Raw genomic sequence first — 13,632 nt, 5'->3', positions numbered from 1 at the left:
ACTACAACTAGAATTCTAAACAAACTGGACTTAACGCACCGGATGATGTAGTTTGCTTAATTATTCAGGATATTATGAATGGACGATGTGGAAATCTTAAAATACATCCATATGACAACAAAACAATCAGAGACACAAATAATAATATGAATCATAACAAAGCAAAGACTCTAAATCATTTGTAAAACCTAATACCTCAACCTGGTATTACTCATCATTTTAAAGGGCTACTTTAAAAAACTACTTTGGAAATAATAATTATAACTATTTATGTTGTGACTTGATATTTTTGATGAATTATTTTTGCATCGATGTTCTTCGTTTCCTATCGCTTGATACTGAGAAAACTTATTTATTGCAGCTTATTTCTCCTAAATGTCTAACACAAACATACTGTCTGACCATTGCCAAGAAAATTCTGATTTATGATGTATGTGTAGTTCTTAGTACTTTGTCCAGTGATTATTTTGGAAATTACTTGAAGAACATTTACAAAACTAGAAAAGCACTCAGAGAGCGCAGACCTCCGCCAAGGCAGATCAGTGCCCCCCATCACCACAAAAATTTAATCATTTGTTCCTTGTGCCAGTATCAACATTTCCCTGAAATTTTCATCCAAATCGTCCATAACTTTTTGAGTTATCTTGCACACGGACGACAGACAGACAAAACCAACACCGGCAAAAACATAACCTAATAAACACATCACAACTAAACAAATTTGTGCAAGCAGTATCAAGAGCTTATACATTTCCACTCTACTGATATGTGCTTTTCTAATTTTTGACAAGCCTTGTTCATCTAATGCAGTTTCTGACACATCTGCATTTTTACTTACTCCCCAAACCTTAACTAGAAATGAAATGTAATTCAGAAGGAACTTTAAATGTAGTGATTTTACCTATTATTTTTGAATAGAATTCTAACACATTTGCATTTCAAAAGCCTCAACCTTAATGAATTAAGACAGGGTGTTAACTCATTTTAGTTCAGGAGCCACATTAAGCCAAATTTGATCTAAAGTGGGCCGGGACTAGTGAAATAATAACATAATAATATATAAATAATGTCAATTCCAAACTTTCCTCTATGTTTCAGAGCGAAAAAAGTAAAATTATGTGATGAAAATGTTTACATCTATAAAGTACCCTTCCAGTGTGCATAACATGAACAAAATGAAATTTCTTCAGAAAACTAGTGCATTTTTAACAATATTATGTATCCATTTATCATTTACACATGTAAATTACAATTTACAGATCACAGTGGATCAACAAACATTTAATAACAGGCAGAATATTGGTAAACTTGCACTTCAGACTTTTCAAAATGGTCATTTTTGTTCAGGTTATTCACATTTTTGTGAAATGATAGTTTGTTTTAGTGTAAATACAGTAAAATGAAATGAAAATGTTTACATTTACAATGAGAAAAATTTGGAGTTTTGAGTGTTTATAGGTTATTATCATAGTATTTTACTGATCCAACCCACTTAAGATTAAATTGGTCTGTATGTGGAACCTGAACTAAAATGATTAATATCTTCAGAGTAATTTTTGCATTTCACAAATTCATCCAATGGGCCAGACTGGACCCTTTGGTGGGTTGGGTTTCGCCCCGGGCCGCATGTTTGAGACCTCTGAATTAAACCTTGAGCAATAAATGTTAAAGTTAACACTGAAATAATCTTGACTGGGACAAAGTGACAATATGCATAAAAATAATCTATTTTTAAAACAATTAGGTTCTGACACTTTACGTTCCAGATGGATGAGTTCACAAATTAGACATCATGCCACCTCTTCTTGTTCACAGATTCCAAATTTCATCATATTTGGGATACAAGATGACTGATAAAGACAGCTAAATGAGCCACACTGGCTGCAAGCATCTCAGCTAACGGCCTGAGTGCTCAGCCAGATCAATAAGTGGGAAAGATGCCTTCATCCCAGTCTTAAGGTGGCTTTTGCTGTAACAATTTGAGAAAGCAATTGCTGCTTCCTGAGATGTTATTTCTGGATTTGACAAGCTTTATCGTACTGTGGGGAAAATATTCTATCCTGCTGGGGATTATTTCTAATGTAATAGATGTTGATTATAATATTCCACACATACAGAAATACAGTGATATTACCACATGTGGTCAGGAGGCACCTTAAAAATGCTCAACAATGACAAAGCCCTTCCCTCATCCTCACAGGATACAGTATTTGTTTAGTTTTGTCATTTGTTAGATGGAACCATCTGTAAAGAAATGGGAGCCTAAACTATAGATAGAGAGAATTATACAGAAATGAGTTATTAATAGGACTGCAAGAGGGGTTTTGTTATTTAGATATCCAGCTAATATGTCCTCTGCTGCTTTATGGGAACACTGTATGCTGAACCTTTTAAATCATAATGCCTGGGATGTTGATGAAGCCGTTTTATTCGCAGACGGTGTCAACTTCAGCTTGGTATAGGACCTATGAGCCATCTGTAATTTGTGTACCTCAAGGGACCCAGTTTAGGATGCTTCAGAGATGAACACTTGGTGAGTGGAGAGTATACTCTTTCAGGGCTAGTTTAAAAAAAACAAAAACAAAACTGAATTATTGACTAATATCAGCTCTTCACAGTTTAATTTCTGCAATTATCAATGATGACCTAATTTAATAAGAATGGAGAAATATCCTCGTGTTTATTTTAATTAGACTTTCTTTGTTTTTCTTTAACTCAGGGTGTTTTTTTTTCTTTTTGTGGCATGCATTGCAACATACGGTGACTTTATTTTACTGTCTTTTAGACTTGAAAAACAAAGACTGTCTTGAAAAGGCAACAGAGAAAGGATCAGAATATATTACAAAGGTTACAACATTGCACTGTCTGCAAACCTCCAGATGATGGTGCACTTGAGGTTAATAATAGATTAGGCTACTCCTTTACTCCAAACCGGTAGTGGGAGGATATTTTTTCTTTTCAAAAGATACTTTTGCTACTAATTTGTGAACAAATGTGCATGTGAAAGATGAAGTTATTACTAATTCGTTAACATCAGCCTTTGCGAGCAATTTTCATCAAGTTGCATAGGATTTTCATTGTCAACAGTACAATGCAGCATAGTGTATAAGGTGTGTAAAATATAATTATATCGCCTATTATGGAGGGGGATTATTAAATACAAGTGTGGATACTTTTAATGACCTAAAACAACAGTAGGCCTATAACCAAGGGAAGGAGGTAGGGCTTAAGTTTGCGCAGTATGAGTGATGCTTGCAACTCTTGTTATGACTGTAAGGTCCTGTTTCAATCACTGGCGTCAGACGGACGCACGGCACAGACTCAAACCTTTCACCTTCTCCTATACAACGTAAATATTGATTGAAAACCGACGCATTACGCACGGGACGTATGGGAGTCTTAATTTGAAGGCGCTTTCACGGGACTTCAAGAAAATCCCTCGTCGTGTCACTTTGAGGGTCCGACGGATTTTTCTCGCTTTTACCGCGAGTGAGGGATTAAACTTTTCCTCTTATTATTTCAGGAGGCTTCTTCAAGAGACCCGCCTATGACCTTCACGTCTTACATTACCGTAAAATTTAACGGATACGAGGCGGTTTGATATAGCTTTTTTACGGGCTTTTACCGACTTCGACTTTTTCCTCTTTTCTTTGAATGCGTTGCAAATATGATGATGTCACCGACGCCACTTTTTCCTGAAGTTATGGCGGAGCACAACTTTTCTAACTTCTCTTGGTAAGCACACAGAAGCTAACACCGCTACACACTTCGACCACGGCTCAAACTACAACTACAACCGCCCGTTTCGACTCGTTTTTAACATGTGGGAATTGAATGGAGGCAGCTTTGCATGAAGTTTGGTTAACGTTATAGTTCGCGTCTGAGGGCCTACAGGCAATTTCATAGTAATAATCTGCCAGGCCTTATGAAAACACACGAACTGACCACTAGCTTCTGATGTTTGAGCGACTGGTGCATGAGTTCAAGTCGTGGTCTTCATTTACCAGTGTGTTTGGTAAATATTTAATTGAAACTCTTTTCAAAGTGGACTATGTAAGCTTCTCCTCCTAACTTTACCCAAATATGCTAACTTGCTGACATTGATTTCACCTACATTTACGACACACACTCTGTCCTGTGGATGTAAAATACGCCTGGCTGTGTTCTGTGAAATACATAGAAGTGAAGTGCACTTATTCTGGACTTCACATTCTTTTTTTCAATTATTTTTTATTTGTGGATGGATCATAACAATTGTTTTGGACACAATTCCTGCAGCTGCATGGTGGGAAGGGTGAAAGACCTACACTGTCCCAAGTTCCTGTATTTCTACAGTGACATACCAGTTTGTCTTCTGTGACAGCTAACCACTAACTGTGCTAAATCATCTCTTCAGTTAGCAGGTCTTTGTGTAAGACTCCAGAGTTAATTAGGAGTTGTTGTTTTTTTTTTTTTTTTTTTTTCTTTTGCAGGCTGAGATATACAGTCTGTGGAGTATAGGCACTGAAAATGATAATGATCAGTCCTAGCCTTTCAGTTTGTGCAAACCAAGCAGAAGAGGAAACATATTTGTGATGATTGGGCATCCAACTTGAGTTGTAGCAACTGAAATGTTGTCTTCAGCAACTGCCATACTTACAAATGAGGTTGCACTAACGTTATTTTATTTCTGCTATATTTTACCCTTCTCTTCTATTGCATTTAATTAGAGACAATGTGGAAAAAATGTGATACTTTGGTGTGTTGTCTGACTGTTCAGAAGAAAGAGGCTGTTGAAAGCATATACTGTAAATAACATGGCTGACCTCTGAGGTCGATTCTCCTGGTCTGAGTGGATTAGTTTGTCTATATTGCACTGCTGCTCCCTCCCAAATGGAAAGGAAATGATTTGCTAGATGTGACCTTTAGTGGCAAAAAAGTTTACGTGGTGCTGAAAACCATGACTGTGGTTTGATTAAAGTGTAAGGTTGAGTCTAAAAATGAAATGGATCAGGTTGGACATGTTTTTTTTTTTTGTTTTTTTTTTGTTTGTTTTTTTTACCCTAACTGCAACACTTGCAGTACACTACTTATCCTTTCACTGGTTGCACCATCATCTAAGAAGGCTAAACAAGTTAATGATGCCATAACCTAAATCTGTCTTTGTTCTGTTGCTCTGCTGCTTTTTTACTCCTGAGAAACACCAAATTTTGTTTTGACTGTCATAAATGTAAGCCAGCCATAGCTTCCTTCAAAGCTTTCAGGTTGCAAGTGTCATCGGCCAAATAATTTATTAATACAAGGTTAGAACATTCCTTTATTTTTACATAATAAAAAGCAGTTACACTTTGTCACCTGCTAAGATGGCCCCTTAAGCTTGGACGCCAACTCTGCACACCATCAACCTTACCAAGAACAAAGGGAGCAACTGTAGTATTAATTAAGGTGATAGTTGATGATGCATGCTTTTAAGTGTTTGGAATTTAATGCTGTTTTGTGTTTTTATTTTTTGTGTTTTCAGACCACTGAGAGCACTTGGCTTTGCTAATGGAGCACCTACAGGGAGCGTGGAAGTCCCTGAGTAACGGTTTTGGAATGAAGGACACTGCGTTTGAAGGCCCGTGCCTGTCACCAACCATGGTCCAGGCTTTCCCTGCCAGCGCCGCTCCTCGGATGACAGCAAGATGCCTGACTCCAAGACTAGCAGCACTATCCGTGTCTACCTCCCAAATCAACAACGCACTGTGGTGAGTTGATTTTCCTTTGCAGGTAGAAGATGCTTTAATGTCATTTGACAGGCTTTTTTCAAACTTATAAAATTGTTTCAGAAATACTACATTGTTTTACGTATAGCTGAAGAGTTACTGTCTTGCAGGCAAAGAGGGATTACCAGTCTAGTAACTTTTTTTTTTCATAGTTCTGTTTTTTTTTTTTTTTTTTAATTCCATCCTGCAGGTAAATGTGCGACCAGGTATGACTCTGCACAGTTGCCTGATTAAAGCCTTGAAGGTCAGAGGTCTGCAGCCTGAGTGCTGTGCAGTCTTCAGGCTGCATCCAGGGCAGAGAAGGTGAGCTCAGTACTGTGGTCAGGTTGGCTAGCAAGGAAAAAAGATTAGTTGTATTCTGCTGCCTTTTGCCTGCTCTGATATCCTGTTAATATCATGTTTTTCCCTTTTCTGATATAGTAAAAAATTACGAATGGATTGGAATACTGACTCCACCTCACTAATCGGTGAAGAATTGCTGGTGGAGGTTTTAGATCATGTTCCCTTGACAACACATAATTTTGTGAGTAGCTACTATATTTACCATATATTCAAATACTCACACAAGTGATGGGGCTAAAAGAATGTTCTTTTATTTACAGGTTCGGAAAACTTATCTGAAGCTAGCATTTTGTGATATTTGCCAGAAGTTTCTATTGAATGGTTTTCGTTGCCAAACCTGCGGCTACAAATTCCATGAGCATTGTAGCACCAAAGTGCCCACAATGTGTGTGGACTGGAGTAATATCAGGCAACTCCTGTAAGTATCTGCACAGACATAATCCTGTACATGTGTCAACATAAATCCATTCTTTTTATGAAAAGTAATCATTCTATTGAAGTTTAAATTAAATGCATCAGAATTCTTTAGTTGGGATAAAATGGCCATCTTTTAGTTGGGTTTGTTTTGCATACTTGTACTGGTGTTGGGTTTTGCATGCAGGTTGGAGGCCCAACGGTGCTCTGTTGAAGATGTGTATCAGTGATAGTCGAGAGATAAAAGCTTTTCCTGATGAGCATGTTGTCTTTTGCAGCCAGTTATAATGTGATTAAACATTCACTTGTGCTCAGGTATTGTTTAGTATGAGTGATTCACTCTGTTTTAGGTTGTGTCCAACACCTGGTGAGAGCGGTGCACCATCACTGCCCCCGATGACATTTCGGCGAATGAGAGAATCCTTAACACGGTTTCCGAGGTGAGGCGAAGTTTCTATCTTATTGTCTTCTGTTATCAATGCACAGTCTATTGGCAAGTTCACTTATGAGACCATTGTTACTATTTGTTGTTTGTCATGCGTTACTGCAACCTACTTGTAGTTATGTTCTAGTTTGTAAGAAACTGTAATCTTGATTGAAATAAATCCTGTTTTTAATTACACACTCAGCTTTATGGGGGCTTACGAGTCCAAGGGCTGATGTAACGAGAGGCGTGAAAAGGGCCTGTTGTTTCAGGAGCACTTCAAATAGTTAAAAAGCACTCTGAGCTGCCAAATTAGCTCTCACAAAGTATCAAGTTGTTCCACGCGGGGAAATCTCAAATACTCTTTGGAAACATAGTTTTGCATTTGCCAAAAGTGAGATTGTTCCCAAGGAGTCCACTCGTGGTCATAACTGTGATGTAATATGACCTGTGTTTATATACGTCACTCAGCGGGTGCTCTACTGTCCCCATTTTCACCAGCACTGCAATCCAGTACAGTTTGTAGTACTGCAAGAAGAAGTTACCGAGACATTTTTAAATTAATTTGTGGATGGTTGTTTTTCAGTGAACCTCAGCCACCTTTCACTGTTTTTCTAAATATGTTAACTAGATAGTTCTGGAAAAGATAGTAACTCAATCCTGACCAACATGTTGTTGTTCGGGTCATTTGTAGATTAACATATTTGGCTAGTGAGCTTTGAACTGTTCACATGAACCAGCACAGAGCTTGGCAAACATCAAGGGTAAAATACTTCTAGAGTGAGAAGTTAGCAACAAATGAGATAAGGGAGAAGCAATGATAACATTTACTAACAACTGTTTCTTGGAACCGCAGTTTTTCAGTTTTACTTTTTTAAAATTCACTGTTATCACTCTGTTGATTGTGCTTGTGTACTGGTCACTTGATCATAGAACATAAACAGATTAAGTCTAAATACAGAAGGTGGGGAAAAAAATGACAGAAATGAAACCAGAAAGCCCCTACATGAACAACCACCACGCCCATGTGGCATTTTAAAGAAGTTTCTAAATCTAGTGTTTGTTTTTCTCTTAAATGTCAGTCGTGTGTGTGTCATCATGAAGCAGCAATACAAGATATCAACAAACAATAGCTGCTTGGTGTAAATATTTGATCCTTGTTTGCCCTGACAGCTCAGCCCACCGATATTCCACACCCCATGCCTTCAATTACACCACGTCCTACCCGCCCACAGGAGGCGCTCTCTCCCAGAGGCAACGCTCAACCTCCACGCCTAATGTCCACATGGTTAGCACCACCCTGCCTGTAGACAGCAGCATGATGGAGGTATCTACACACCAAATGGGCCCCTTGGGTGCTCCTCTAATGTTCAGGCAGCCACTCCTAAAATATCTCTTGCCTGAGAGTGATCTTGCCCTCTTACGTACATCTCAAGCATTCCGACTGTTGTTGCCTTGCTTTTTTTTTTTTTTTAACCTCTTATCTACTTCTCTGTTAAGTAATCTGCCTGGACAGGGTTCAGCTTGTTTTGTGTAATTCCCCTCATGGCATCTTATTGTGGTGATTTTAAAATATGTGACATTTGACTTCCCCTTGTTCAGTTCTACTTTCTGCTTTTTAACCTCACTGTTATTACATAATCAACTCATCAGTTTTGCATGCTCTTTCAAGCAATGCCCTTTACTTTCTCATCATGTAGAAACTTGGGCATCCCCATTGTCATCTTTCCTTCCTCACTTTCCTTCACTGTCTCCCCTTTTTCCTCCTGTCCTCTCTGGCCTACTCTATTGTACCCTGCTGGGGAGTAGCTAGACTGCCTGAATGCCTCCTCCAGCTCCTGGTGCCATAGATTCTGGTTGAAGAGGAAAGTAGGTATTGTGCACTTCTCCCAGTCTTTTGTTGAGGCTTCATCCGAGAGTCCAGAAAAGGTTAGAAAGCACAGTATCTGTGTGCAGTCTTGACTGGCATGCCATGTAGACAGGCTTAAGTGAAGTAAAACCACAAGTGACAACACAGTATGTGGTTTACTGTTTGAGAAAACTGACAGAACTTTGCCTCTGTTTTTGTCTTGGCAGGATGCAATGCGTGATCATGACTCTGGTAAGTATCTTCTGTCAATTTCATTACCTTCATGTCATGTTGTTGTGTGTTATATTCCTTCAACTTCAGCACTTCTTTGATTGATGTCTACTTTGTCACCCTCTTCAAAATAATAAGTTCTCATCACTAGTTTTGCCATAACACTCATTATAAAACTGGGTGGTTATCCATCACCAAACAGGATATTGATTATTCATCAAAATATCACAAAGAAGTTCTACATATCTAGGATTTTCCTGACCATAACAAGGCTTAGGAGCAACTCCTACATGTTTTTGTGGTCAGCCTAAAGTTGAATGAAAGTAAAGAGGTATTAAGTTCTTTGGTTGCCTAATGAACAACCAAACAACTGCTATGATGGCTAACCTAAACAGATAAGTACTGAATAAAGCTACATTATCCCACAAAGCTACTTAGTTGACTGGACTGCAGCTAAACAAAGTCAGGATATGCTCATATGCAATGTCATTTTCTGTTAAAAATAACTGTTCAAAGGGTTTTTTCTGTCATTAAATGTTTCAACTTGTATTTCAATGTGTCTGTTGTTACTGTAACATATATTTCACTATATTTATGCTTCCTATATGTGTAATTTGAGGTAATCTAATATATTTTCATGAAATCTAAAGCACAGTCTGTGAGTTGAAAGAACAAAGTGTTGACATCTTTCTTTTCCTAAATATGGTATGGATAATGGTAAAAAAAAAAGTTAAAATTTCCACAAATGATGTCAAATTCCCATCCATCGCTCAGTCTGGAGAAATTCCTGATCCCTTTGTGATAACAGTTTGTACATAATCGAATACTATGCTATTTTACCATCAATTATTCTAAACCTTTTTCTTAACAGTCTTTTTGTCCTCTTACTCACTATTTAGTCCTTTCCTACATCATACATTTTGCACGGTAATGTTATTACTAATGATCTGATTATCACTCTCTCAATTTCTACTTTTGAAGCAGGGAGTTCCCCCAGCCAGAGTCCTACAGGCTGGTCCCAATCCAAAACCCCTGCTCCTGCCCAACGGGAGAGGGCTCCATCCCTTAACACTCAGGAGAAAAATAAAATTGTGAGTCTATTTACTTGTTATCTTTTCATGTAAAATTGTAATCCTGACAGCTCATGCTTAATATTACTTGTACCTTCTGGTTCATGTAGAGACCTCGGGACAAGCGGGACTCTAGTTACTACTGGGAGATTGAAGCCAGTGAGGTGTATCTGCACTCCCGCATCGGTTCAGGCTCTTTTGGAACCGTATACAAAGGGAAATGGCATGGTAGGAATGCTTTCACACAGGGCAGGGCATTTTCAAGTGTAACTGCTTTTTCATAACACACTGTAGACATAAAATGAGCTATCTGTCAGATGCATTGTGTTTCATTCATTATATGTAATTTTTTCTTTGCAGGTGATGTAGCAGTAAAGATATTAAAAGTGACAGATCCCACACCAGAGCAGTTCCAAGCATTCAGAAATGAGGTGGCTGTCCTACGGTGAGAACTGTTCATTTACTGTTGTGTATATTTTGTTTTAGTTGTTTTCCAGCTGTTTTTCCAGCTGTTGAATTCCTATTGAATCATCTTCATTACAAACTTTTATCTTATCTTTGTTTTTGTGATTTCCTCTTCCCCTCTGCATCTGGTCACAGGAAAACACGACATGTCAACATCCTGTTGTTCATGGGCTACATGACGAAGGACAACCTGGCCATTGTGACCCAGTGGTGTGAGGGCAGTAGTCTTTACAAACACATTCACGTCCTGGAGACAAATTTCAAGATGATCCAGCTGATAGACATTGCCAGGCAGACAGCACAGGGCATGGAGTGAGTCCTAGTCAGACTGATTTCTCAATATTTAAATATAATAATCACAAAAAGAAGACAGATGCTATCTAATCTGTGTCTTATTTTCAGCTATCTGCATGCAAAGAATATCATACACCGAGACATGAAGTCCAACAGTATCCTTTTTTATCACCTGTTTTAGTACTTGGTGTTAAAGTTTGCAGATAAAAGCACTTGACATACAGTTTTCATACCGGACAGTTTCTCACTGTGACTCCTTGACAACAGTTTAGACATCTTCTTGCACGAGGGTCTAACGGTGAAAATAGGAGACTTTGGTCTTGCTACCGTGAAGGCCAGGTGGAGTGGGTCACATCAGGTGGAGCAGCCTTCTGGATCCATTCTGTGGATGGTTAGTAACACAGTTTTAATTCAAGTACAGCAAGACTATGATTTGTGAAAGAATGATAAATCAGAAAGTTTGAAAGTGCCCTCACTTTTTCTTTATTTTTGTCTGCTTGCTCAAAGGCTCCTGAGGTTATTCGAATGCAGGATAACAATCCCTATAGCTTCCAGTCTGATGTCTATTCCTATGGAATTGTCCTCTATGAGCTCATGACAGGAGAGCTCCCATACTCCCAGATAGCAAACAGAGATCAGGTAAAGTCACATGTTTTATTGCATGTTGGGAGACAATAGTGTTACTGTGTACACACACATACCATTTAAAGCCTTTAACACTTTGAGAGCCCTCAGTCCTCACCTGGTCTGAGTGTATGAGACAAGGCCAGCAGGCAGTGGAAAGACACTGGGTTGCTTTCTGAAGGGGGTTGTTGAGCTGGCCATGGGCCCACTGAGGCGGGCGCCCTGGAGCCACTGGCCTAATTTTAGATTTAGTAACACAACCCTGTACGTGTGTGAGAAAAGGGGTGCATGGGTGTGCATCTGTGTGTGCCTGTGTTTTTAAAGTACCTTCACAGGCCACAAGACCAGGCGCAAACTGTGTATTCCCTCCTGGTTCAGTTGAGTTTACCGTGTGTAGATCCAAACTGAAGTTGTAGCGCAGCATATGCACTTAACTGTTCTGATCCAGTGTTGAACCCCTGTCCCCTTTGATGGAATGACTTTGTACTCAGCTGACCTGGCAAGCACATAGAGTACTCTTACATCCTTTATCTCAGCCACATCATGTACACATGCTTTCACAATAGCTTCAGTGTTTTAAATGTCTGTCACCTAATGCTAACTGGTCATATTTATGTAACACCTCTGAGGAGGAAGCTCATCACCTCTACTGTCACACTGCGTTCTGGATGAATAATTCACCTAAAGAATACTTTGGGTATTCCACAGAGTCTAATGTGCAGTGTGTAACTCTTTCCTTTCAGATCATCTTCATGGTGGGTAGGGGCTATTTGTCCCCAGACCTCAGTAAGCTCTACAAGAACTGCCCCAAAGCCATGAAAAGGCTGGTGGCTGACTGCATCAAGAAGTCCAAAGATGAGAGGCCGCTGTTCCCGCAGGTGAATACTCTCTAATCACACCCTTAAAACTGAATGAGAAGAAGTGCTTTTCTGAACTAATCTCTTTTGTTTTTGTCAGATCTTGTCTTCCATCGAACTTCTTCAGCATGCCCTCCCGAAGATAAACCGCAGTGCCTCAGAACCGTCCCTGCACCGAGCCTCTCACACTGAGGATATCAATACCTGTACTCTGACCTCCACCAGACTGCCTGTGTTTTAAAGGCTCACACTGTGCCGCCCCTCCTCTTCTCCTCACACAGCTCCTCCTCTATGAAATACCCAAAATAATCCAAATACTCAGTGCACCCAAAGTCGCTAAATATAGAAACCACCAGACACACATGCAAAGATACTTTTAAGAGCATGCTAATTACTGAATTGTGGGGAAAAGAGGAGAGAGGAAAGTGCAAGGAGAAAGCATCAGAGATTAACTATGGAAGGCAAGGAGAAGGATGGACCGGATCTACACCTGAAGAGGTTAGGATAAGATCCCCGTCATGCTTATTGCCACACTTGTTAGCATACAGAGGCTTCACGGTGGCAATGTATCTGGAGAAATTTGTAAATATATGCACGCACATCTACCTAAAGACAACGATAAATGGACTTTGAAGGAATCTCAAGAGAAAGACAGATGTGTTTCTCTTGATGTAGGCTCTAGGATGTGAAGCACACCCTTTTTTTTGTTTTTGTTTTTTCTTGTCTGTCTGGTCGTCCTGGTTTCTGTCCGGCCATCCTGCCTTAAGAGGAATCAAAGCCTGGACTAAGACCCTGCACAACTTCACCTCTTCTCGTTACCGAAAACGGAGCCGTTGGATGTAGTCCATTTAGTTGCACAGTAGTAGTTGATATTACATTGTCTTAAGCAAGAAAGGAGTAGATATGGGATAATGTCTGATAATGTTTTATTTTTGTCATCTTTCTTTTAATTGTGCTTTTTTTGGGGGGGGGGGCGTCATTTTGGAGATAATTAGCAAGACAGCAAGCATGAGTGAAGATGGAAAACTTTGAATTTGCACATTTTAGCAAAAGCAATGGTTATGTTTCAACAGTGTACACCGTTGTCATAGTAAAGTCATCTGTAGATACCCACACATTCTTATCTGTCCTTACTCTGGGTAGGTTATCATGAGCTGGACATTTAGAAGTTGTCTTAAGTATTTAAATGATTTGGAGACTAATTTGTATTTGTTTATCATGTCTCTTTCTGGAGGTTAAACGTTTTATTGTAAACTTGGTGAGAAAGTTCTCTATTCACTATTTTAATAAAATTAAGTTAAATTCTTTTGCCAAAGTA

The 13,632-nt window shown here is 39.1% G+C and overlaps 1 protein-coding gene across 1 annotated transcript; it reads left to right on the top strand.

Moving 5' to 3' along the window:
• The first annotated feature begins 3,265 nt into the window (after nucleotides 1-3,265).
• On the top strand, nucleotides 3,266-13,632 carry LOC115421917 (RAF proto-oncogene serine/threonine-protein kinase-like). The gene is given in 18 exon segments (XM_030137923.1): nucleotides 3,266-3,735; nucleotides 5,501-5,626; nucleotides 5,629-5,726; nucleotides 5,935-6,047; nucleotides 6,165-6,267; nucleotides 6,347-6,504; nucleotides 6,851-6,940; nucleotides 8,098-8,251; nucleotides 9,001-9,025; nucleotides 9,986-10,095; nucleotides 10,185-10,302; nucleotides 10,435-10,519; nucleotides 10,675-10,851; nucleotides 10,942-10,988; nucleotides 11,106-11,224; nucleotides 11,341-11,472; nucleotides 12,201-12,335; nucleotides 12,415-13,632. Coding segments are annotated over 17 exon segments (1,905 nt in total). The 5' UTR covers nucleotides 3,266-3,735; nucleotides 5,501-5,526; the 3' UTR covers nucleotides 12,556-13,632.

The sequence above is a fragment of the Sphaeramia orbicularis genome, chromosome 7, assembly GCF_902148855.1.
Source record: "Sphaeramia orbicularis chromosome 7, fSphaOr1.1, whole genome shotgun sequence".
NCBI lineage: Eukaryota > Metazoa > Chordata > Actinopteri > Kurtiformes > Apogonidae > Sphaeramia > Sphaeramia orbicularis.
Note: the sequence above shows the minus strand (reverse complement) of the source record. Positions and strands in the feature narration are given on the sequence as shown.